Source organism: Sander vitreus, chromosome 11, assembly GCF_031162955.1.
Source record: "Sander vitreus isolate 19-12246 chromosome 11, sanVit1, whole genome shotgun sequence".
Lineage (NCBI taxonomy): Eukaryota > Metazoa > Chordata > Actinopteri > Perciformes > Percidae > Sander > Sander vitreus.
In genome coordinates, this window is record NC_135865.1 from 14,043,948 (window position 1) to 14,069,939 (window position 25,992).

A 25,992-nucleotide genomic window follows, 5' to 3' on the forward strand; every position below is an offset into this window, starting at 1 on the left:
AGGGTCAGTGTGGAGATACAAAGAGATGCCTGTGGGCGTGTGTATGAGGCAATCTGGATGTGTTACAGTCTAGTGTGTGTGTGTGTGTGTGTGTCTCTAGTATGTGACTAGACATCAATACACCCTCTAGTGTAATCACAACAGCACCGTGTTTTCTTTTATACCAAAACGCGGTTAAAATAATTTCACTAATACAATTGCCAGTTTAAGCGATATGTACTACAGAACCACTACAAACAAAAACTCATCACAATGTTTTACTGCACTTCACAGCGTCTTGACTGTTTTCAGCCATTTGTCTCTCATAGCTGCTGTGTGTCAACTCTGTTTAGAACAATCCTTAACTACTTAAAACCACGTTAATGACTCATGGTACTGAAATAGAATCTCAGCTGGCTGCAGCATATGTGGTGAAACTTTTTAATGTTTTTTTGTTCTTAAATGAGTTATATCATGTTATCACAGTATATTAAAACAACTTGTAACTAAGTGACATGTACATATGTAATCTCCTCAGCAAGCAGAAGAGGACAACGAGCAGAAAAAGAGAGCAGAGCAGATTTTGATGGAGAAACTTCTAGAACAGGAGGCAATGATGGAGGAAGACCAAAAGGTAAGACGGCGTTCTTTCAACGCTCAACCCCCCCTCTTTTTTCCTCATCCCCTCCCTCTCTATACCCTCATCCCTAGTTTGTAAGGCAGGAGGCTACATTGGATCACGGCGACGAGTAGGTTAGCCAGTTCCACATCCTCCCCTTTACTCTTCATCCTCCCTTCCTCCAGACTCTTGATCACAGGATTAGTTGAGCACCGACTGCCTGCCGCGTGTAGTTATATCTGGCACCCTGCTGAGCCTCATCACATCGACTCAGGATCAGCAGTTATACTTCCTAAATGGTTCAATTAACTCACGCGTGCACACAGAGATATGTGGAGCAAAAGCATATTTTAGCTAAAAGAAATTTCGGGTGGGAGAATGCTTTGTAGATTATGCTGGACTCATGACTGAGAGTAAGACTTGATAAATGTTAAAGTGTGTGTGTGTGTGTGTGTGTGTGTGTGTGTGTGTGCGCTCAGTCTCCTCATAAGAGCAAACGGCAGCAGCAAGAGCTGATCCAGGAGCTCAGGAGGAAACAGGTGAAAGACAGTCGCCACGTCTACGAAGGCAAAGATGGAGCGATTGAGGACATCATCACGGGTAACGTCACCTGGGCCTGGCTGCAGTCTCTCGAAACACACACATATATATATATACACACACACAGTACAGGGCGCTCTGCATGAAGGTCGTCTTCGATGCTATTCAGTCATTAACAAAGGGAATCTAAACCAACTAACACAATGACTTTGGCTCTTTCAAAATGAAGCTGTCAGATGTTTGAGAACTAAAGGTATACCCTAATGAGTACAAACATGAACTGACTGTCCAGCTAATCCAGTGACATTCAGATCAAATGTGATTATCATTGCTTATCTTATCTGCTTTGTCATTGCTTTGTAACACCATCTGTACGTAGACGGGGCCAGGCTGTGACTAGCTCCTAGAAATAGGGGAATAAATACATCTGTTTATTGAAGGGCGATTAAACTTTCAATCGGCAGTGGTGGAATTTACTTACTGTAAGTGCTGTACTTAAGTGCAGTTTTACATTAATAGGCAAATAATAATAATATAAACTACAGGTCATGTGCAATATTGTACTTCTACTCCACTACATACATATGTTTGACCTCGATAGTTACTATGGCCCATAAACACATAACATACAAACAGTCTTGATAGTGATCCCTTGAATTTGTTTTTGTTAACTACTGTGAGTGGTACATTTTACAGCTGAAAAATATGTCTGTACTCAGCCAACATTCACACTGATATCTATCTGTAGTAAGAGAATATTGGCCGATATAAACCTAGTTACAATTTACTTTGAAAAATATGATTTCCATACAAAATGATAAGTTAATACAGTGCATTGTTATATATTTTATACTATTTGGGTTGTTTTTAAAGTAGTTACAATCATCTCCAGCTACAACAGTGAAATGCTACTTACATAGATAATGCATTAGTATTAACCATACAATAATATAATATATGATTATATACAACTGTTCTGCATAATTAGGGCTTTCCCTCAATACATTTTGTTGTCAATACTTATGTACTTTTGACTAATTTTACTTTACACTGAGGTATTGCTACTTTTACTTGTAGTAAAAGTTCTAAATATTTTTTTCCACCACTAGCCACAGGAATACTGTAAATGTGCTTCTAGTGTTTAAGATCTCTGACAATTTCCATTCAGATTTCTATAACAATATAACTTTGCTGTTTCTAACCGGAAATCAATGTTTTTGTCAGGCGCTATAGTAGATTATTAACGGCTAGAATTCACTCTTAAACAGTCTTTTGCCCTGGCCCCTCCTGATAGTGTTGTTGGATATTTGCTTAGCGCTAACCAGTGCTAAACCCCTGTAGGAGTCTGCTTTTCTTATACTGTGTTTGTCTTGTCTTGTCCTGGCTGTTGTCCTTGTTCTCAATGCAGTGCTGAAGACAGTGCCCTTTACCGCCCGCACAGCCAAGCGAGGCTCTCGGTTCTTCTGCGAGCCCGCCCTCAATGACGAGTACCATTACTAAGCTTGTAGAACTGTCTCTCTGCTCTAAGGTTGCTGGAACAAACACATTATCTTCTTTATGTCTCTCTCTCTCCTCCACCCTTGCATGCCACTTCACACTCTTCTCCCTTTTTTAACCACCACACTCAACCCTCACACTTTCGGACCCGTGCGTGTGCACATTGCCCCACCTCATGGTTTTTGCACACACGCCTGAGAGCGTGCGTTTGTGTGTTTTTGTGTGTGTGTGTGTGTGTGTGTGTGTGTGTGTGTGTGTGTGTGTGTGTGTTCACGTTTTCTCCCTCCTGAGCATGACTTGGTGTTGGTGTAACGGTTTTCTCTGCCCACCTGCATGAAGTGTGACACCCTCATTTATCACTCTTATTTAATGAACCATGGCATACCATAATGTCACAGAGGATCACAGATCTCCAAGATCATACTCTTATGTGCACTGACAGGAGATTAAAATTGGTGAAGAGTGTACTTCTTCTCATCAAGTACTGGAGCAGAAAAGTTAAGCTGCGTGCTGCCATCTAGTGGTGACAGATGACTGACTCGTGCATCGAATACCTTAGGGTTTATCATTGGATTTTAATTTAATTATTTAATTGAATGTAGTGAAGCTTCAGTCATCATCTACATGGCAGGTATGACTGACATGGTTGTGTAAGTGCCTGTGGCATTATAATTTGCTTCTGTGTGTTTCAACCAATGTCTTAATGAAAAATGAATGTTTGTGTGTTCGTTATCACATATCATTACAGCTGCTGATACAGCTTCTTGTATGCTGATTGCTTCATCACTAACGCTTTCCCACAATGCGTCCCTGCTCTCCCAGTCAGCCCATTTGCTGTGCCTGCTCCTGTCGCCTGCTGACAGGTCACCTAGCTGTCAAATGACTCTCTGTGGTGTGGCAGGCTCACTAATATCCTGCATGACGTCAACATAAGAATAATCCCTTAACATTGCAGCAGTCTGTCTTTGCAGTTGTATTCTAATTGTGTGCTACTAACATGCAGCCAGGGTATTTCACTGAGTTTACACCTGTTTTTGGGTAATTCAATCATTAGTTGTTTCTCTGGCTGCACGCATGCTTTGGTTGGTGTTTTGGTCAACATGCTGTTGAATGTAACAACCCTGCTCTGTCCTGGAACCACGTTTGTTTATTTCAGTTCACATTTGCACTGTATTGGAAGTTTACAACTTAGAAGCTCTTTTTTCCGTCCTGCTGGTAGCCACTCCGCAAAGCAGACTGAGTTTATAACACAGAAAAAAAATGAAAAAAAACAACTACAGAAGCTTTGATCTTCCACTCCATCCTCCAGCTCTGTCCCCTCTCATGCCCTGACCCTCCTCTGGCCTTTTTCTCCATGCAGCCTGCTGCCACTTTGCTTTGCTCGCGCAGTGCTCTCTTAGCAAAGCCAGTGTGAATATGTTCGGGCTGACATGCTCTGGTCAGCCTCCTGCTTCTCCATTTTTAACCTCCATTTTGTCTTCTCTTCATCTAGCCCTAAAGAAGAATAATATTAATAAATTTCCCAATGTCTACTCGAGGGTAAGGAAGTCCTCCAGTAGCACACCTGTAGTGGTGGATGTGTCCCAAACCTGGCAAGCATCTCTTTATTACCTCCCTTCCTGTTTCACTGTCTTCTCACTTAGGGTCCACTCAGTATAGACCTATCTCTCCCTCTGTTCTCTCTTCATCATACAGTATCTCCTTCATAACAGTACACGTGAATGTCTAACGATAAAAAAAAGCTACTCTTTTCAGTAGTTTAGTCACGCTTTTTTATGTGGAAAGTGCATCTTGGTTTCACAAGATGCATGGAAGCTTTTCTACTCAAGTCAAAACCCTGTGGCCTGTCTCAGTCAGTAATACCAAGAGACGGCTGACCCGCCAGGCTTTTTTTCTGTGTAGAACTCATGCTGCTTTGAAAAGACAGGCTGCCAGCACTCTGAGCATGTGGGCTCGTCAAAACACCTCAACAAGATGACTGACAGCTCTTTTATTCACCCCCCCCCCAACCCTCTCTTGCCTCTTCAGATTTGAGGAATCAGCCTTACAGGCGAGCAGACGCTGTGCGGAGGAGTGTCAGGAGACGCTTTGATGATCAGAACCTGCGGCCGGTGAACAATGGTGAAGTGATGATGTGACGAGGGAGCGGTGCATGTGCTGTTGGGGGTTGAAGATGGCAAGGATGTGTAAGAAAGGGAGAGACAGGAGGTTCGATGCAGAGTGAAGGATGATAAGTGAAAGACAAGCATAGCAACCATAGAGATGTGTATGTATATATATTACATAAGAATACACGTTATTCCATGTCTGTGGTATAGTAGCAGCTTTTCACTATGAATGACTGGGAGCTGTATGGGACTGCATTTAAAGTGTCTGAAAGGTTGATTCAGAACCCAAGTGCCTGAACTTATTTTTGTGGGCTAATGTCACGCATGTCTTCTGTTTGTCTGATGACTGTTTGTAATATTCCCCACTTCAAGCAATACAATTTGACCTGGCTTTAATTTTAAGATGTGTAAAACTGGACTTGCGGTGGCCTTAAGGGCCACGTGAAGAGATGCTTCCTTGGAAACATAACGTAGAATGTATGGGACACGTTCCCTTTAGCTGTTACAAGTATTACATCTTGTAGTGTTGAGTTTGACAGTCTGTAGTATCTCGGTACATTCCGGTGCTCTTTTTCATTCCTCTTGCTATACAAACGTGCTCAACTTGCACTTTTTTGCATCTGAGGTTTTTCAACTTTGACTAAAAGGGCTGACGTTCAGGCATGAAGAAAGTGATCAGAAAAGTAATTAAATATCTATATTTGTACTAAAGTAAGTTTTAAGGATGATGAAGAATGAACGGAAAAGACAAAACCATTTCAAAACAAGACTGGGCTAATGTGAATTGTACAGTATATACCAGGCCTCTCTTCATGGTGACTTCTCTCTCATAATGTGTTACTTCAGTTAATGGATCAAGCCGGACATTGTAGCCCATAATCTGTAGAAGTAGGCCGCCTGCTCACATAAAACTCGACCGTCCATTTAAAATGTTGCATTTCTGTAGCAGCACAGCAGTTTGTCTGGTGTCTGGGAACAAATTACAAGTGAATGAGCCTGTAAAACATAAAACACATTTTCTACCAAATGTAGAAACTGCATGAAAGATACTGAACCTAACTGGATATAACTTTGCATTTCATCTGTCAACTTATTTTTCACAGATTAGTTACAGTCCAGGCTACTGCATCTACTCACTTTATTGTAATTTTAATGTATAGTATTTAACCACTGAAAGGATTCCTTTAAGCTCATGTTTTCATTTAATGTGTCCATGGTCATCAGAAACCTGGCAAAACAAAAGTTTCCTAAATGTACAGATATTTTGCAACAAACCATGCTTTTTTTTTTTTTTTTTACTTATTTCACATTACCAGATGGTTAATATTGTACATATTGTTTAAACAAAAGTTTTCATTGCCTTGTGTTATACAACTTGAATGTTATTTTAACTTATAGTTTGTTTTTCATTTTTTGTATATTTAATTAAGCCAAATGCAGCCAGAATCTACAGTAGCGTTAAATCCTAATAGTCTCACGGTGATGCAGATCACTAACTTGTGGGTGTGTCACAGGTGCATCAAAGCCAGCTACAAAAACATGACCTGATTTGCAAGTGTTGGTACATTTGAACATATGTATAACTCCTAATCATAGACATTGTATCTAATAAAACTAATTTCTATTAGTTGACCTGTGACTAGCTGAATTTGTGGCTTAGTGATGCACCCTCCTGTCATTCTCTCCACTAAAGCACATTCATCTCCTAATCCATCAACTTCTGTCATTATGACATTTCTGTAACTGGATAATACTGGCATTTTTTTATTATTTTTTTTTTACTTCCACCAGAAATGTATTTTAGGCAGTTTGTGCTTATTACAAAATAACAAGCTTTTTTTCTGAATTAGTTGATATGAGATTTTCAACGAATATGGTTAAAATAAACTATTTACATTGAATATAAAACAGTTTATCTTGGATTTCTTTTTCTTCTCTTCACGAAACAGGCATAATGGTTAAGAATTGACAGAGCTACCAATGCATGACTATGATACTTGGGCAATAACTCCACTGACTACAAGCTTTTTACCACAGGACTGTTGTATTAGCCTGCATTAGTGTAAGATAAGTGTACCTAATAAACTGGCAGAGTGTAATTTTGACATTTCATACTTTAATTATTGAACTGAATCTAATCTCAAATGTAAGAAATTACACAAATGAGTAAAACCTTACTGATCTCCTAAAGTATCAAATTACAGACATAATCCATTGAAACAGTATTTTATTACATTTCACTACAGTATATCAATTTTAACAGATGCGCCAGTTAAAACTTATTTGGATCATTCCTCAAGACTACATCTGCAGTTCAATTGGACCAAATCAAAAATAGTTTCATTATCTCAGAACGTGTCCAGAGATAATGAAATATGTTGTCCAGAAATGTTTTCTTCTTGCGCTACTTTTCCAGGTGAAAGACAATCAGTGTGACTAAAAAGACATACTTTTAATTGAATATAAAAATTATTGGCAATGGAAAACATGTACAACTACAGTCAACTAAAAAATACTAACAAAAGGCAACAAAAAGACCACCTGAAATTTAAAGGTTGATTAGCTGATCAGTTTCCAAATAAGTATGTAAGCTCAGTGTCGCACATTCCCATAACTACCAGAGAACGGTGTTGTCTCACACAGTCCGTCCAGGGTGGTATGCCCAGTACAGTCAGATGAGCACGGAGGGGAATGCATGTTTGTAGAAGTGTACAAATACAAGAAAAGGGCAGCAGAAGTGAACATCAAGGTGCATCCAGCTGTTCCAGTAAAGTTCTTCTCCTTTTCTCCAGCTCTCCCTCACTCAGCTCACTGCCTGATGTATCCCAGCCGCCCTGACCATAAGACACAAAACAAAGACTCAGTAATATATTAACAATGACCAATGAAACTTGACTGGTGTATGAAAGTGAGTCACTGAGTTTTCACAACACAACCTGTAAATGATACTGGTTACCTCCCACAATGACTAATAAAACAGCCACATCAAATGATTTTAGTAACTCTTGGTATGTAACAAAGAAACTCTAAAATGACTAGGGTGGTTCCGACGTAAACGGTAGTAACGAGACGGAATAAGATTGAAAATTTCGGTGCCAGACTCTCCTTTTTTAGTTTCAGAAGCATCGCTGCACGGGACGCTATGTTACCGTTAGCTAGTAGCTGGATTAAATACAATGGTTAAAATGCTGACAGCTTATGTTAAGCGGTGTAAAGTGTGACTGTATTTCCCTGTACAGGATTCCAACACCGGGACGTAACAGTCTGACTGCAGCTGCCCAACACAGACGGTGCGTTTACTTGAAACTCGCCAGCCTTGTGGTGCATTTTAAGTTATTGTAAAATACCCATTTCCCATCTGGTGCTTGTTTTTGTCATTTACCAGCAATTTACTGGTAAAATAAGTCATTGTTATAAGTTATTACATTATTAATCAATCATTTAATTTTGACCTTATGGCCTTAGCAATAAACAAGCCGTTCTTTAAAGTTGCCAACTGTCGTTTTGTGCTACTTTTTTATATTATATATATATATTATAAATATATTATATATATTTAGCACCGGTATTGGAAAAAACCCAAATGATACCGAACCCTAAAAATGACATAAAGCTACTTAAAAGGTCCCATGGCATGACAATTTCACTTTATAAGGAGCAAGGTTACCTCCCCTTTCTCTCCCAGAGAATTTGGCCCGCCCATGAGAAAGCAGAGAGACATCATGTCTTGCAAAGGAGTGAAGCATGGCAGTTGGTCAAGGCCACACCCCCACCCTCCACAGTATTAGGGGACCACTAAGGCCTATATAAAAGAGACTTCAGATACAGTATTAGGGGACCACTAAGGCCTATATAAAAAGAGACTTCAGATACAGTATTAGGGGACCACTAAGGGCTATATAAAAGACTTCAGATACAGTATTAGGGGACCACTAAGGCCTATATAAAAAAGACTTCAGATACAGTATTAGGGGACCACTAAGGCCTATATATAAAGAGACTTCAGATACAGTATTAGGGGACCACTAAGGGCTATATAAAAAGACTTCAGATACAGTATTAGGGGACCACTAAGGCCTATATAAAAGAGACTTCAGATACAGTATTAGGGGACCACTAAGGCCTATATAAAAAGAGACTTCAGATACAGTATTAGGGGACCACTAAGGCCTATATAAAAGAGACTTCAGATACAGTATTAGGGGACCACTAAGGCCTATATAAAAGAGACTTCAGATACAGTATTAGGGGACCACTAAGGCCTATATAAAAGAGACTTCAGATACAGTATTAGGGGACCACTAAGGCCTATATAAAAGAGACTTCAGATACAGTATTAGGGGACCACTAAGGCCTATATAAAAAGAGACTTCAGATACAGTATTAGGGGACCACTAAGGGCTATATAAAAGACTTCAGATACAGTATTAGGGGACCACTAAGGTCTATATAAAAGAGACTTCAGATACAGTATTAGGGGACCACTAAGGCCTATATAAAAAGAGACTTCAGATACAGTATTAGGGGACCACTAAGGCCTATATAAAAGAGACTTCAGATACAGTATTAGGGGACCACTAAGGCCTATATAAAAGAGACTTCAGATACAGTATTAGGGGGACCACTAAGGCCTATATAAAAGAGACTTCAGATACAGTATTAGGGGACCACTAAGGCCTATATAAAAGAGACTTCAGATACAGTATTAGGGGACCACTAAGGCCTATATAAAAGCATCCAAAGAGCAGCATGTCATAGGACTTTTAAATCGTAAATTCACCAAATAAATCTACGTCAACTTCAACATCCAGGTAACCTTCAGTAACCCACAAAAACCAGTTAGATGGAACTAAAAAAAAAATGGAATATTGAAAACCAACCTCCTCTTTTGCCGCTTTTCTTTTAGGAGACTTCTGTTTGGAGTCTGAGCGAGATTTCCCCCGAGACTTGTCGTTCTCTTTATCTTTCTCTAAGTCCTTTTCACGCTTTCCATCACGCTCTCTTCCTTTCTTCTCAGTGTCGGAGTCTGGCGATGCCTGGTTGTCATATTTCACCATCAGTGCACATACCAACACAACATGCACATTCAGATTATATATACAAACATATAATAAATGTACAGTACCAGTCAAAGGTTTGGACACGCTTTCTCATTCACTTGAATGGGAAGGCGTGCCCAAATGTCTGACTGGTACTGTATTTGGGGGTCTTTCTGTATACTCACAGACTTATGCCGTCTCTTCTTGCCCTTCTTCTTGTGCTTCTTGGATTTTTTATAGCTTCTCTCTGGTTACAGGCAGAAAATATCAATAAATGTCAATAGTGCTGCCCTTCTTCTATATACAATGATAAATAGATCTAAGATTTGAAAGCCACTCACCAGATTCTCCACTTGACGAGCGTTCGGAAGGAGATTTGGACTGTGACCTCTTTTTCTTCTTGTGGTATTCCTCGTCCTCAGACTCTGAGCCCTGTCAAAACAGAGTGGAGTAACTCAGAGATTAACCAGGCATAAAATGGGAGTATTGAGGTAAAGGCAAAGGTATTCTTGTAGATTATTAACGGCTAAATTGTTTGCCTGCAGCTCATTGCCTTGTCTAAGCACAACGCTCTGGACTACTAACCGATCGAGAGCGGGATCGTTTCCTGTGGTGCTTCTTAGACTTCTTCGAGTGCTTCTTAGTCTTGGAGTGGTGATGTTGGCACTCATGCTGTTAAAAAATGACATACCATGTTTAACGACATCACCTCTGTCATCAAGAGTGATGAATTTAGCCCATTTCCACTGTCCTGACAGACTTACCTCTAAGACATGCATGAAGTCTTTGAATATCCGTTTCCTCTCTGACTCCAGAGTCACGTCTTCAAAGGCAGATTCTTTTAAGAATCTCTCTCTGATCTGAAATCATCACAAAACACAAAGTAAAATGACATGATACTTAGTACAATCAAAACAGAAAAGACAAGCTACTGCGTATTGTATAGAAAGGCGTACCCCCTCCCATGTAGTCTCTGGCTCCAGGGGTGGTGTGGCCTGCTTCAGCATGTTTTTAAAGGCTGCTTCTTTCCTTTTCATCTTCCTGGCCTCCTCCTTCTCTCGCTCTCTCTCTCGGGCTTCTGCCTTCTCCAGTAACTACACAGTAAGAGGTTGCAAAATGGGTTAACCTAATAAATATAAATCAATGAAAATATGAACATAAGCAACAAAAAGTTCTTTTAAAGCCTAAAATACAAAGACACAAATTAACCTTGCTCAAGAGTCAATAATATAACTATTAATTAACTATAATAACTACAATTTAAAATACTTAAACCTTAAGCTAAGTTACACAAAATGATCTCCTGGCAATACACTTGTTACCAGCATCTGTGTTCTTCTTAAGAACTATGTAAGATGGGAGAAAAGACAGTGAAGAAAAGTATATGTAGGAACGGAGTCTTACACTGTTGAATGCCAGCTTTATGTTTCCTGCATCCAGTGTGGTGGCTCTCTTGTCTGAGCTGATCACTGATCCAAAGTCATCAAAGCTAGTGTTGACTTCCACCAGAAAGCCTTTGTCCTGGCAGCACAAGGGAAGCCGAAGATTTACAAGTTGTATGACATAAAATAATAAAATCGCAGATTTGAAGTCAACAGTTTGTCCTATGACACTATGCCAGATATAAATGAGATTTTCACCGGAGGTACAACGATCTTACCTTAAGAATATCTTTAATGATCCTCTTTTCATCATGGTAGCGGGCCTTCAAGTCTTCAACATAGAATTTGAACAGATCTAGGGGAGTGGAACCTGCAGAATAGACAGGATAAGTCAAACGATGTAGACCATGTGTTTTATGCTGCAAAAAACTTTAAACTAACAGGGTCCAACAGAGGACCACAACAATTAAGAGAAAACATAATACAGAAATCTGTGTGCTGAATGTTTTGTTAAATGATAAAATATATAAAAACAAAAAAAATAAAAAAAAGCAACAACGTATGCATGAGTACACTGATGTATAGTGTTGTGGTTCATACAGTAATCAAATACTGAGCTGTGTATGCTTTATTTCTGTGTTCATGTCATGTGCTGTTGTCTGCCTATCATATCCACGTGTTTCAGAGCATTCAGTACACGTGGACGTGTGAAGCCACGTGTGCTGTGGCCTGCTGTCCTACCCGGCTGGCCCAGCATGTTGGCAAAGCGGATGTCGGAGCTCAGGGTCGGGTACATCTCCATCCAGGCAGACATGGAGTGAAGCTGACCATGATCGTGGAGCTCATCCAGGAATTTCTGAGAGAAAACACAATATGATTTCAGCACAGCATCTAATATCCAATGGTTATACAAATAGAGTTAGTCCCTTCTGTGACTTGGATTTAGTTTATTTGTAACCTTTTCACCAGAAACAGAAAATACACAAAATGAACATGTCATTTAGGACATCAAGCCAGCATTTCTATCCCTGGCACGGTGACTTCCAGTTTGTAAGTCTTTTTGAGGTGTGCTTGTTTTGGCCCTCTTACCTGGAAGGCCTCTCTGTTCTTGCGTTGTCGTCTTCTCTCCCTGAGAAGAGTCTTCTGTTTCTCCTCCTCTTCCTCCTTCTCCAGAGCCCGGATATGCTCCTCAAAACAAATGAGGGCATCCTCTTTGTCCATATCTGTCAGCAGGGAACAACACTATCAACAGGGAGAACTGAGAATGGCTTACACACAGAACCTAGTGAACCTATGGTTATTTTAAATAGAGTGAGGTAGAAACTTTGTCTTCTCGCTTCTACCATCAGTTTCAAACTAAAGTAGGTAAATAAAGACATTAATGTCTGCTCTCATACTCTGCAGCTCCTCATCCTCTGCAAAGGTAGGGTTGTCCAGCAGGTACTGCTGGGCCTCTGACCAGGTGGTGCGGTATGTGACGTTGGCCATGTTGTCCAAAATGTTCTTCAGAGCTTCCCAGTTCCTCTTTCTTAGCTGCTTGGCTTGCTCCTGGAAACATTTTGTAGAGGAGGAAACCAGGATGGTAATTGTGCCAGTGTTCACAAAGCCCCCCCCAATCTTAAAACAACATAATTTAGGATACTGGCAGATAAAGACTAAAAGTTGAATGATTGTACATCATTATGATAAACATGCAGACAGAAAATCTCTTCACAGACAAACTCTGAGGGAGTTTTTGCTCAACTGTAGAACAAAGCCTTACCTTCTCTTTCTTAGCAAGGTAGAACAATACATCTTCATAGATCTCCAGCCGGTCTCTCTCTGGTACACAGCTCCACACCTCAAGCTCATTAAACATCTGTTCTGCTTTCCTGGAAGGCAAAAACACACACACACGTTTATATTTTCATACAATAACCCACATGAGGGCAGCATTTCACAGGCCAAATTCATCTCTAACACATTAACGCTTAGTGCAAGCGAGCAGATGCGTGAAGAGTTTCATTATATATATATATATATTTATTTATTTTTTTTCCTACTTTTTGTAAAGTACAGCTTTACAAGTCAGGAGCAGTGGTTGACTGTAGTGAAATAAGGACACAGAGAGACAGACACACACATCCAACTGCCTGTTGGGTGCCATACTAGATTATACAACCCCAGTGCCAGAAAAACCCTGGAACTGGCTCGTTGTCAAGGTCACCAGTGGTTCAGTCCCTTCTGTCCGTCACGATGACTTTTACACAAATGCCAGACCAAAGATGGTGGACTGGACCTCTCGCAAGACCAAGGACCAAAACTGAAATATTATAAATGTTGTTGGTATAACTTCTAATGCGTAACTCCTTACTACATGTTAATAGGTGAAAAACAAAACCCGAACTGAATTAGTACACATTTAGCGAATAAATTGCTATTTCTGTTGCAGTCATATGTGTGAAATTCATTGAAAATGGTGAGAAAGGGGATAATAAACAGAACATCAAGGATGTGTATTATATCGAAATCTAAGAAGTCTTAACATCTGAACCAACAAATCACAATGTTCCTTACATCCGCTCATTCACTAAATTGTGACCAAGCAACATTATGTCAACAGTGTGACAAGAGCTAATGGGTCAAAGCAGTTTAAGAGGAAGCCAACAGTGCTGTAACTTCATGATGGCGTGCACAAGCCATAGGTGACCTTTCACTGAACCCATCTGCATAACTATATTGACAATTCAGGGAACCATGAATCAATACAGAAAAAATACTTTGTGAGATCACTGCAGCACTTACTTGTATCTGGTGGTAGATGTCATCTTCTCGTGGTTCTCCAAGAACCTCTGAAAGGTTTCTTTGGACTCCTTGTATTTAATTCTGGCCTCTTCTTTTTCTTCCTTCTCGGTTTGGACTTTGTAGGCATTGAACGCCTGTTTCTTCTCACTCAGTTTGGGAAGTGCGCTTTGTTGACAAGGGAAAGTGAGAATTTGAGGTCAGATGGACATTGTTATCACCTCCTATTGTACATAGGATAAACTAATCCCAGGAGAATAGTGTACCTGTAGCGAGGATCATTGATAATCATTTTCATAGCCTGTTCCCAAGAGGAGTTTGATGACACACCCTGAAATACAGAGAATACAATTCAAAGTAATGATGGCCTGTACTCTGACTGACAAGTTAAATTGACGTGAAATTTCCAACATATTCAAAAAAACAGATACCCTTTATTAGAAAAAGCATGCAAGACAGGCAGAGGAACAACGAGCTGTGCTGCTTTGTCTCCTAGAAGTCAACACATTTTCTTAATTACTAATAGATGCCTGGTTAAGAGGTGTGGAGAGGCAATAATTTAAAGAAGTGCCACGGAGGACTTATATAAGCGCCATTTTGCCACTTGCCTCTCAAGGAGTGACTCCTTTATCCATTATGAACTGATTCCACCACGTGCCTCTGTCTTGTAAATTGTCACAGTTATTCTAACTCACTGATGCATGTCATTTTCTCTCACCGTCTTAATCCCAGCCAGTCCTGTGACTTTGATCCAATAAAGCTAATCATAAAGACAGAGCCATTAAGATATTGCAGGAAATGGCAAGCAATCTCAGAGGAGAGCTTTGTGCACAGCATTAAAAATAGCCTAAATATAGCAGCATTCAAGGTGGGGGTGCTAGACTGCCTTGCAACACAACAACATCAACAGCAACAGGAGGTGAAGCTTAACAATTGAGCTAAGACCTTCCAGGGGCTCATGAAGAGGGACAATGATTAGATCCAGGTCACAATGCAAAGGATGTGCTGGTAAACACATCAGTAAAATAGACCTATGGTTAATGGTGTACAACTCAATCATCAAAGCCCAAATTGTTTGATGAAAGAAGCCGCCTCATTTAATAACAAAATGAAACTTACTGTAAAGCACTAATTATTGATAGGCTTAACATGGCTGTATCACGATTGTTATTAACCAACTGAATTTTATCAACAGAAAATGTATTGAACAGACAGCACTTTAAGAACTAAACATTTGCTCCATTTTTTTTGCTACAATTTAGAACAACAAGTTCACAATCAACAATCAATGTCAAACTACAGCCACCTTTATGATATTTTGCATTGCAAACTGAGCTCCACTCCAAGTGATGGCAGTCAGCTCTACAGTCTTTGTAGCAGTGATGGCACATGCAAAATTAAGTCTGAAGTATTCATGGTGCTGGTCACAGCTACAGTAAAGGCACATTATGGTTACTAATGTAAATGTCCAGAAGAGCACACAGAATTTTTTTGTATTTGACCTGCTAAATGTCAAGTAACGTGAATATGCACTACAGGCAGATACAGATAGACAACACATCCTCTACATCCTCCTGTGTGTGGCCATGTTAACTCCATTTGACAGCCTGACTCACCTTCTCCTTCAGCAGCTCTTTGAAAGCCTGCTTGGCCTCCTCTTTCGTGTTCCATTTGTAAGTTTTCTTCTGAATTTCTGGCCGTTCTTCTTTTGTAACTTCAATACTGGGGGCAAAGGAAGATGTTAATACATTCACTTAGCTGTGTTTGCATGGAGCATTTAAAGGCTCTGACACACCAATCCAACGGCCGACCGTCGGCAGAAAAGGCAGTCGGACTGATCAGTCGGCTCCCGTCTCTCAAAAAAGTGCCTCGGAACACACCAATGTGACACCGACTTGAGTGTACGTTATCGTTGTTGTCATTACTCGCTGAACGGAAGAACATATGATGGCTAGTAATAAAGCTTTGAAGATTATATGGTATCTAAAACAAAACATACAATCACACATGAAGGGAAACATTATTACCTATTTTGAATGTAAAGATAGAAAGTTATGTAATATTGTAAATCTCTATTTTATTAGGTAATTTTCCAATCAACACCGTGCTTCAGACTATTCCAGGTTGAATTTGACATGTACTTTGAGTCTCTTAAGTTGGTATCCAATAAGAACGCTATCTTAATATCTGATGTCTACTCACATTTCTTTGTTTAAGTGCTCCTGCTGTCTATATTAACGAAGTTTGAAAGTCTGTCTCTTTTGTACCTTTGTATCTTTTATTTCTCTCTGTTTAGATTATTACTTTCATATTATATTATTTGTACATATTTCTGTATTATTTGATTTGATTACATACTGTGATGACTGAATATCTGTAAACAATTTTTCAAAATAATAAATAAAGTTTGAAAAAATAAATAAATAAATAAACGATGGCTAGTAATAAGAAGATACTGGCGTTGTCAGCTCTCGGGCTTCTTCTTGTGGAAGAAGCACTGATTCGCTAGTCAAGGACTAGCACTCCACCAATCAGATTGGTCATTGAGTCTGACTGCCCACTGGCCGATTCAACAAGTCAAATCGGCCAAAATGGATGCCAACGGCTCCTCCGACTGACGGCGGCACGGAACACACCGAACAGACTCGAGCCACCGACCTCGCCAGACTGTCCGACAGCCGATAATCGGGTTGGTGTGTCAGCGCCTTAAGACATTGAGCATTTATTACATTGGGTGATGCGAGACACAAAAATAGACCTTGTCCATTAATCCATTAAGCTTAAAGGGTGCAGTGTACATAAACCAAGTGCTATTATGACTAATAATGGTTTTGGCTTGATGTATATGGTGCATGTCTGAGTACTGGAGACAGTATCCGTCTCTGTATCAGACATAACTGTTTACCTGGCTGTGGCCTCTGTGGCGACTGAGCTCTCTGAGGAAGCCACAGGTGCATCTGCAGTCTTGACCTCAGCTGTGTGATGCATGGCCGCCTGAGACAGGTGTTCCTCTGAGACTGCTGTTGCAGTTTCCACCTCAATCATGGTTGCCATAGTGGCTGTATTGTCTGCTTGCACGGTAGGAGCTGCTGTGATGCCAGGAGCCATTGCCTCTGCCGTTCTGAAATCAGGCCATGACGGTTAAAACCACTACACATGATTAGAAGAATACCAGGACAATGTAGCTGACTGGAACATAAAGGGTCACTACATGAAAATGAAAAACTGGCATATTAATAAAATAAAAAGGTTTTTGATCAAGGAGGGAGAAATCATGTTCAACAAGCACTTTATTTGTTGCTCATAATACATAATGCAGCAGTAAAGAGTAACCAAAGGTAAACAGGAAGCTCTTACCCATTCTCCTCTGCTTTGATCATAGCTGGAATAGACAAAAGGAGATAGCTGTCAGGGTACTTGTTTTCATTTCAAAGCATGTGTTTGACATCATCAGAGAGCAGCTCTTTACCTTCCAGATCCTCTAGCTCTTTGGGTTTGGTCCATCTGGACTCCTTCGTCTGAGAGTTGTAATAATAAGGCTTCCCTGTGTCTGACTTGTACTCCTTCCAAGGGCATTTAGACAGCATTTGCTAAAATGAGAAAAAAAGGGAAAATATTTCAGTTGTGATACAATGCACAAAGATGACTAGTGTGAGATTAGGACCATATGAATATATTCTAGTAAATTTACAATTTAATTAATTTTGATTAATGTGCACAGCCCCTGATAAAAACTAAAATAAAAACATTGTATACGTTATGCTATGAATTATCTGTGTAAAAAGTATGTGACTATGTAAGTGAGTATACAAACGTTACCTGGGGGAACTTTACAAGTAGATGTTAAAGGAGACCTATTATATACCGTTTTCAGATTCTTGTATTTTGTGATTCTACTAGAACATGTTTACATGCTTTAATGTTCAAAAAAACACTATTTTTCTCATACTGCCCATGGCTGCAGCACCTGTATTCACCCTCAGTCTGTGACGCTCTGCAAGAGCGCCTGTCTCTTTAAGCCCCCCCTCCCGATAAAGCCTAGTCTGCTCTGATTGGTCAGCGCTTTTCTGCATGTCCGCCAGTCTCTGGAATCTCCGCTGTCGTTGCACTCCGTAGAACCTGAGACGGACTGCAACGGCGTATATAGCAGGACTTTGTACCATGAAAAATCACCAATAAAGTCTTCGAAAACAAATACCACACAACCGGACATGTTTCAGCAAAATCGCAGATAAAAGCTTCTGAACCAAATAACTTCCTGCCTAAACGGATATGTTTCAGAAATAATGTGACCCGAAATTAGGGAAAAATTAACAACAATGGTAGCCAAGATTACAGCTTTCCCTGACTTAGCATGTAACTAGTCCAAAGTAAACACAGCAGTAGCCTTAAAAAAACTGCAATAGCCTGCCTGGACCAATCATAGAAACCCGGCTCGGTGTTATGTGACACCGAGCCCAGAGTAGAAAAAAAATGTTGAAAGCGGAGTGTTCAGAACATCTGAATTGAAAACTGAGGTTTTTGCTCAAGGGGATGTCTCTGAAATACGTTTATCTCATTATTTGAAGCTCTGGCCACGTTTAACATGAAAATCTGACATTGTAACATTATAAATATGACAGATATTACGGAAAAGCATAATAGGTTCCCTTTAAACGTGGTATGTAAGTGATAAAGGTTTGCACCTCTGCAGGAGATTTGAGATCATCTGGTTTCTCCCATGTGGATTGCTTGGTCTCTGTATTGTAAAAATAGGTCTTCCCATCCAGTGATTTGTGTTCTGTCCACAGGGACTTCTGAGGCAAAAAAAAAAAAAAAAAAACATTAATCAGCTGTTTGTGTGTTAAAAAAAGGGAACCACTTAAAATTGGATCCATTTAATATGCTTTTACAGCTCCTAGATAATATTGTTAAGTCTTTCACATCCATCTTTCTATTTTCAAATGTGCACAAACCTTCTTTGGCTGTTCCTCCTGTGGAGATCCATTTGTGGTACCCTGCAGGGACAAAGGAACAAATGAAATGTTGGTAGACTGCAGTTATTAAGAAGACAAACGTCTGGAGCGAATGATGAGAACTCTAAATTGTCGAAATGGTAAACATGCAATTACTGCATTAGGCCTGCACGATATTGGAAAAAACTTACATTGAGATATTTTTTTCCCTGCGATATATATTGCGATATGAAAAAAAGACTAATTTTTACATAAATAGCCCTATTTAGAAATACTAAATCATTCTCAACTACTGGGGTGATTTGTAGGGGAGTGCATCTACAAAGAAAATAAAAAAGGAAATTTTCTTATGTGAACCAGTCTTTGTTGAACTTTAATGCTTTACAAAAACCAAAGCAAGTAAGCGCTGTGATTACTCTTCTGAAGTGATTTTGGAAATGGAAATTAGGAAGAAATACACTGGTTGACTGACATGACACCATTGTGTTCATATAATATCAATCCAGGCTAAAGTGAATGATATTAATAATGCATGCATGTTGCTTCCTCTAAATGTCAGGTTGTGGTCGACTAGCGGGGCCTGCTTTGGTTGTTTGATAAATTGATTCAAATTAATCGTGACTGTTGGTTTGCTGTGCATGCAGAGCCTGCATGTCACACTCTTGCAACAAACTGCGTATCCAAGAGCACTTAAAATCAGTGTAAATTACGTTAAATCAGAAACAGACTGCTGTTGTAGATTAGTGTTGCAGCTCCGAACCATAACGTTAGTTGGGACAGACGCCTTGTTTCTTTAGGCTAACTATGTTAGCTTTAGCCTGGCTGGTAGCAGCTTTCTGCTGAAAAATGGCCGGGATATGTCGTGATTACGTTGCATTAATCAGGTGATTTAGTTTGTCTTTGCAGCGAACATAAAACACTGACTACTGTAGCTTCACTACCCATGGAAAAGCATGTGCATCACTGTGTCAGCGGCAGCTGCCGTTTACGGTACTTTTCTACACACGGGAGAGCCTCACTTCCCATAACAACCCCACCCCGTCGGACTAACGTTACGTCACATGACCACCTGTCTTAAAGGGGAAGGGTCGGCCGGTAACAATCATGGAAAAGGAGAACGGTGAAAGTTTACTTTTTTTATCAAGCAGCAAAGAAGTTGTAGCGTCAATATCGCAACGTCCTGCGATGTGACTATCGCGCATGCGCACATCGCGATGTAGACGAAACAAAATATCGTGCAGCCCTATACTGCATATAAAGAAAAAGTATACACTTACAGCAGTACCAGGTGCAGCAGCTGTGAGAATAAAAACACAAATCAGTCAGACGCTGTACTTCTAAAGAATACAAAATATGCAAGAATATGATCTGTAAGTAACATGATCTTACCTGTCGAGTCAACGCCAGGCTGCGGAAAAAAGACAATTTTATTTGTGAATATTTTTCCCAAAACTGAAAGTTTACACTGAATGATGAAATCAGCCGGGAATACAGACTCATCATTCACAACACACAGTGACTGACAAATCTTTCCTAATTAATTTGAAACTCCACACCCTCAAGATGCAAAAATATACTTGTGAATGATGAAGAGGTCTTATGATCTCCGAAGCAGCATGGATGTTGTGACAATAAATATATCAGACTGCTTATTTGCATAACTTGCTTACCCCTCAGTATAAAAGAAAAATTAACAGAAGATCAACAGTGAAGGGCTCATGTGTTTCATTACGTTTACAGGGATTCACAGCTGAACCAAAGCCAACACAAAGAAGTGACAATAAGGGACATATTGCACACAGGTGCTTACTTTAGTTGTAATCACCAACTGTTTTTAATGAGGTTTCTCAGCTGTTTCAGTTTATTGTGTGGTGAAAAATATTCTTCTTTTTTTTTTAATGGAATGACATCAATTCACATCCAACAGTGTTACTTGGCAGTGCAAATGATTCCCTTAGCATTTCACAGACTGCAGTGTATTTGTAATAAGTGTGAAGCAGAGCACTGATAGTGGTAAAGGTAGTGAGAAGAGTTACCGGTCCCGTTGGTTGTACAGCCGCAGCTGGCATGCGAGGGGGCATCATCATCCCTGGCATCATAGGTGGCATCATGCCTGGCATCTAATAAAAGAAGCATCATAAAATATTCATCTGGCATTTCCATACCACCCAGTGCAGGGAGATGTATTAAGACAGAGTGTGAGAAAGGGTGTTCGTGTCTGTGTGGAAGGCTGCGTGCACCCGGGGAAAGAAGGTGAGACCGAAACTGAGTCAGCTGTGTTTATTTAATGGTGTGATGCCACAGCTTGAGATCTGTGAAGCAGAAATACACCAAACTACATCCCCTCACCACCTTTTTAGACTTGTGTTGCTGGCACCTTGATCAAACAACCCCCAATACCACACCTATTTATAAGAATGACAGGTACACATATGCTTGCTAAATGTGACCTATTTTTGCTTTATAAAATAAAGAAAAAAGAGAGAGTGCCTACTTTAGCTGTATACAATCACCCAATGGTAGAGGTCTAAATGATGCACAAGCATCTTCAGTTAAGTGGCATCTCTTTAAAAAGGACTATGAGCATTCTATCTTCTTTCAACTGATTTAAAAAAAAAAATGCTAAACAAAACAAGGAAGTTAAAATTAACGTTTCTTACAACTAAGGTTTTATTTTTGTTTATATCGACCTACAGTAGGTCAAAGTTAAGTCAGGAAGTTGGTCTGTGATGGATGTTGTTTAGCATTTGCTTTTGGTTTTATCCAAATAAATTTGACTAACCTGGAGGTTTGTTTGTCTGACCGTTCATGTGTCATGCCCAGTCTGATCATTTTTAGTGATGTTGCCACTTTCTAATATCTCAGCCATTACTTTGGTAAATACAAAGTTATCCATTAAATAAAAACCCAAGTAGTAATGACATGAGTTTCCTTTAACTGTCTAATATTTTCTAAGGGTCACTTCTCAATGCTGTAAGCACACAGAGCCGATTATCGGCCGTCGGACCGCCTGGCGAGGTCGGTGACTCAAGTCTGTTCAGTGTGTCCCGTGCCGTCGTCCGTCGGCCTTCATTTGGGCCGACCTGACATGTTCAGTCGGAGACAGGGCAGTCGGGACTCACCCGGAAATGGCGAGCGGATGAGCCTCTCAAAATCTGAAGAAAATCTTTTAAACCGACCTTTGTTGATCTGAAATGAAGACCGATTCAGCAACTGCATGGCCTATTTCTCGCTTAAAATGTTTTCAGAAACACGTTTCGGTGAACTATTTTAGTACAATATGAGATCGTATTCTGAACAAGCCGCCATGACAGTCTGGCTGTGAATTTCCGGAGAAAAAAGACCCACGTGACACATTCGTCCAATCAGCTGCCAGTTTTCATTTTCTGGGAAACAATACAGAGAAGCGCTGCCTGCTGCTATGGAGACGTATTACGTTTCCTGCACGCGCAGAGCATATGCTCAAGTCGGCGTCGCCTCAGTGTGTTTTGAGGCATTTTTTTTGGACCTCGGGGACCCGACTGATCAGTCCGACTGGCTTTTCTGCCAACGGTCGGCCGTCTGGTTGGTGTGTAAGCACCTTAAGGCTACACATGATTAACAGCAGAGTCGCTAAGACACTTTTCAGTAGCAGAGCAGTTATGTACAAAAACGTATTTCTTCGTACAGTAGTTTGAAAAACATTAACCTAAAACACGGTGGACTGTGCACTCTAGAGCATCTCCAAGTGTCTTCTTCTTTATTAAATCAATAACACCTGCCCCCTATCATTTTCATTCATCTGTGTTGGGATGTGTGAAGTGGTAAGTCCTTGTTTGACTTAAGATTCAGAGCAGGATGAATACTGGCATGAGAGAAGCAGAAGACACACCGGCCACTTAGCCCTTAGAACTAACAAATACAACAAAATAGAGAAACCTACAAGCTTCCTACAAGGCTCACCTGTCCCATTGGTGGTGCCCCCATTGGTGGCATTATACCAGGGGGAATTATACCAGGGGGCATTGGAGTCATGCTGGGCGGTCGCTGCCCCATAGGGGGCATTCCGATTGGAGGGAAATGAGGCGGTATTCCTGGTGGTCCCATCTAGACAAATTAATAGAGAGAGAAAAGAGAAAAGATGCATTAGATTAGATTAAACATCAATGAAGAAGACTTCAATATTTACCACTCTCAGTTCAACCCTGTATGACGACTGACAACAAGAAGTGAAAAGCTAATTATCGTAAACATATCTGTCACTGACTTACAAATGGGGGAGGTATCCCTGAGGGCGGTACACCTGGATAAGGGGGCGCTTGGCTCGGGCCATTATTAGCGTCCGATGAAGACTGTGATGAATAAGAAACACCACACAGAATTAGTGAACAACAGCCTGTGGTGTAACGCGTAATTAGCAGCGTGCTTAATTCAATAAAGCCACCATTGCTGTTTCTCCAAATATGTCCTTAATATTTAGAATGTTTAGATTTTTGGGCTACAATTCATACAGTTAATACTATAGTTAAGATCAAAAATAAAGTTGTATCATGACATGCACAACCTAAATCTCATTACTATTAGTTTAAATAATTGCAGTATTCATAAAAAGGAAGAGTGGACAAAATATAAGAAGTGCATTTCAGTAAAAAGGCAGAACAACAGCACCACAAACTATAGCATCCAAAAAGTCAACACCTCTATAAAACGATTTCAACAAAAACTCAACTTTATAAGCTTCATGATGATTTATTGCAGGGCTGTTGTATTAACCTGCATTCGTTTTTAGCTTGGTGCACCTAGGCCTATATGGAAGTGTATTACAATAAAAAAAAAAGTCTGCAAGGCAACATTTCTGAGCGCAGGGATTCGTAAGAGCAGAGTCAGATTTGAGAGTGCAATCCCGGTCATGCGTCTCCTCTCTTAATTTTCTCCATCTTTTTTGGCAGCTTCTAAGCACCTGCTATTGCAAAAGGTCTCTTGTCAACCATTTTTTAACTATAAAGCTGCAACAGGACATATCTGAATGTCAAAGGCATGTCTTTTCAACAGTCCACACAAGGAAAAACGTCAGATTTTCAATATATTATTTTTCTGTAAGGTGAAGCGACAATATAATGACTATTACAGCCGCCAAGCTCATTCATGATCATAAAGGTATGCCAAAATATGTAGTAACTCTGCATCGTTCAGCACTACTGATGACTCTATTAATTTAGATTTAAGGGACTTCAGGGATATTAAGTTAACGTTATATGTAGCTAACGTTAAGCGCTAACTGAACCTTACTAACGTTACCTTAACGCTAGTGTTCGCTGTGGCTGACAGGCTCTCTAACAGTTTACTTTAGTTTGTCTTCGTCCATTTTACCTGACTTTAATTATCACTAAAAACACACAGATTATAAAAATAAATTAATTTAAAAAAAAATGTAATTTTGTAGAGTATAAAATGTAGAGTAATGATTATTTGCTAAGTAACTTCTACCGTGTGAAATGCTGTTCGTAATGAATGACTACACACTCGGTCTAAACCCTGGTGCAGAATAATGGTTTACGTATGAGCTAACGTGAGAGTTTAGTTAGCTAGCTAACTAACTAACTATTCAGCTAGCTGAACAGGCCTTCTATCAGCCTTTGGTTTAAGTTTATAAATACCGTGAGACGCATGTACTAATGTTATATCTAACCGAAGCTAACTGCAGGTTAGTGGTCTCTACCTTAATTTTATAATAAACTTCAGTTCCAGGACATAGTCGGAACCATGACGATATGTGTGTGCCGCTATCTTAGCTCAGCGCTAACACGACATACTAGTGTTATAGAACGTGTAACATTATTAAAGCATCATGCAGAAAAGGAGCCAGTCATTAACCAAAACGTCAAATAAGTACGCGTACACTTTCCACAGTTCGGCTTTTACTTTCCAGTAATGATCTATTCTTTTAAATGGTTGTACTCACCATGTTGACGAGAGAGTATGCCTCCGAGAAACTACAGCACCTCTCAACAACGAGCAAAACGATTGGCTCAACTCCCTCCGCATGCGGAGAGGTCAAAGGTAAAGATTCTGTAGCGTCATTCTGCGGTAGTAATGTGCAGAAATGCGCAATAACAGACAGGGTGATTATGTTATTATCCTGTAACTGTATGGAAACACAATCGGCTAAAAAAATATGCCACAACTGATTCTACAAGAAATTATCAAACTCCTTCTGCCGAGGGAAGACCGTGAGATGCGAAAAGCCAGTAAGTGGACGGTCCACTTACTGTGAACCTTTATTGTTTTTCTTTTGAAATAATTTAATCTGTGCTGGAAAAAAAAGAAGACGAACAAATTACAAAGTAATTAAGCACCAATAACATCAAATGCAAAAGAAAATGCTGCTAATAAAATAAGTTAACATATATCCATCCATCCATCCATCTTCATCCGCTTATCCGGGGTCGGGTCGCGGGGGTAGCAGCTCCAGCAGGGGACCCCAAACTTCCCTTTCCCGGGCCACATTAACCAGCTCCGACTGGGGGATCCCGAGGCGTTCCCAGGCCAGGTTAGAGATATAATCCCTCCACCTAGTCCTGGGTCTCCCCCGAGGCCTCCTCCCAGCTGGACGTGCCTGGAACCCCTCCCTAGGGAGGCGCCCAGGGGGCATCCTTACCAGATGCCCGAACCACCTCAACTGGCTCCTTTCGACGCAAAGGAGCAGCGGCTCTACTCCGAGCTCCTCACGGATAACTGAGCTTCTCACCCTATCTCTAAGGGAGACACCAGCTACCCTCCTGAGGAAACCCATTTCGGCCGCTTGTACCCTGGATCTTGTTCTTTCGGTCATGACCCAGCCTTCATGACCATAGGTGAGGGTAGGAACAAAAACTGACCGGTAGATTGAGAGCTTTGCCTTCTGGCTCAGCTCTCTTTTCGTCTAACGGTGCGATAAATTGAATGTAATACCGCACCTGCTGTGCCGATTCTCCGACCAATCTCCCGCTCCATTGTCCCCTCACTCGCGAACAAGACCCCCAAGGTACTTGAACTCCTTCACTTGGGGTAAGGACTCATTCCCTACCTGGAGAAGGCACTCCATCGGTTTCCTGCTGAGAACCATGGCCTCCG

General features: G+C 40.4%; 2 protein-coding genes across 8 annotated transcripts in view; one reads left to right on the plus strand and one right to left on the minus strand.

Moving 5' to 3' along the window:
• fmnl2a (formin-like 2a) overlaps positions 1-6,656 on the plus strand; it is a 50,318-nt gene extending 43,662 nt beyond the window's left edge. The window contains exons 24-27 of one of the 6 annotated variants that reach the window (XM_078261758.1): positions 518-613; positions 1,078-1,198; positions 4,128-4,227; positions 4,664-4,754. In XM_078261758.1, coding sequence (XP_078117884.1) covers positions 518-613; positions 1,078-1,198; positions 4,128-4,227; position 4,664 — 318 coding nt within the window. In that variant the 3' untranslated portion in view covers positions 4,665-4,754. Of the gene's footprint in view, positions 1-517; positions 614-1,077; positions 1,199-2,546; positions 2,667-4,127; positions 4,625-4,663 lie in introns of those variants that run through there. The other 5 variants (XM_078261759.1, XM_078261761.1, XM_078261760.1 and 2 more) reach the window with 5 other exon arrangements.
• Positions 6,657-6,953: 297 nt separating this feature from the next.
• Positions 6,954-24,910, minus strand: prpf40a (PRP40 pre-mRNA processing factor 40 homolog A). Of its 2 annotated transcripts, XM_078261762.1 has the most exons (27): positions 24,842-24,910; positions 23,151-23,231; positions 22,843-22,986; positions 20,937-21,020; positions 20,290-20,308; positions 20,178-20,197; positions 18,901-18,942; positions 18,631-18,741; positions 17,415-17,535; positions 17,303-17,327; positions 16,851-17,066; positions 15,562-15,667; positions 14,212-14,276; positions 13,949-14,113; positions 12,927-13,035; positions 12,562-12,712; positions 12,254-12,387; positions 11,906-12,020; positions 11,443-11,534; positions 11,187-11,303; positions 10,739-10,876; positions 10,547-10,642; positions 10,368-10,454; positions 10,124-10,214; positions 9,968-10,029; positions 9,624-9,779; positions 6,954-7,577 (listed from the first exon to the last, which is right to left on the minus strand). In XM_078261762.1, exons 1-27 carry the CDS (start codon positions 24,842-24,844, stop codon positions 7,488-7,490), a joined length of 2,640 nt encoding a protein of 879 aa, XP_078117888.1. In that variant the 5' UTR covers positions 24,845-24,910; the 3' UTR covers positions 6,954-7,487. The 2 variants fall into 2 exon arrangements, with proteins under 2 accessions (XP_078117888.1, XP_078117889.1); XM_078261763.1 differs by lacking the exon at positions 23,151-23,231 and having other exon boundaries at positions 24,842-24,896.
• Positions 24,911-25,992: the final 1,082 nt, after the last annotated feature.

Coding starts and splice junctions, on each gene's coding strand:
- prpf40a (XM_078261762.1), bottom strand. Junction 17,328..17,414: donor AGAGCTAGAGGATCTGGAAG/GTAAAGAGCTGC, acceptor TGTCTATTCCAG/CTATGATCAAAGCAGAGGAG. Junction 10,030..10,123: donor CTCGTCAAGTGGAGAATCTG/GTGAGTGGCTTT, acceptor GCCTGTAACCAG/AGAGAAGCTATAAAAAATCC.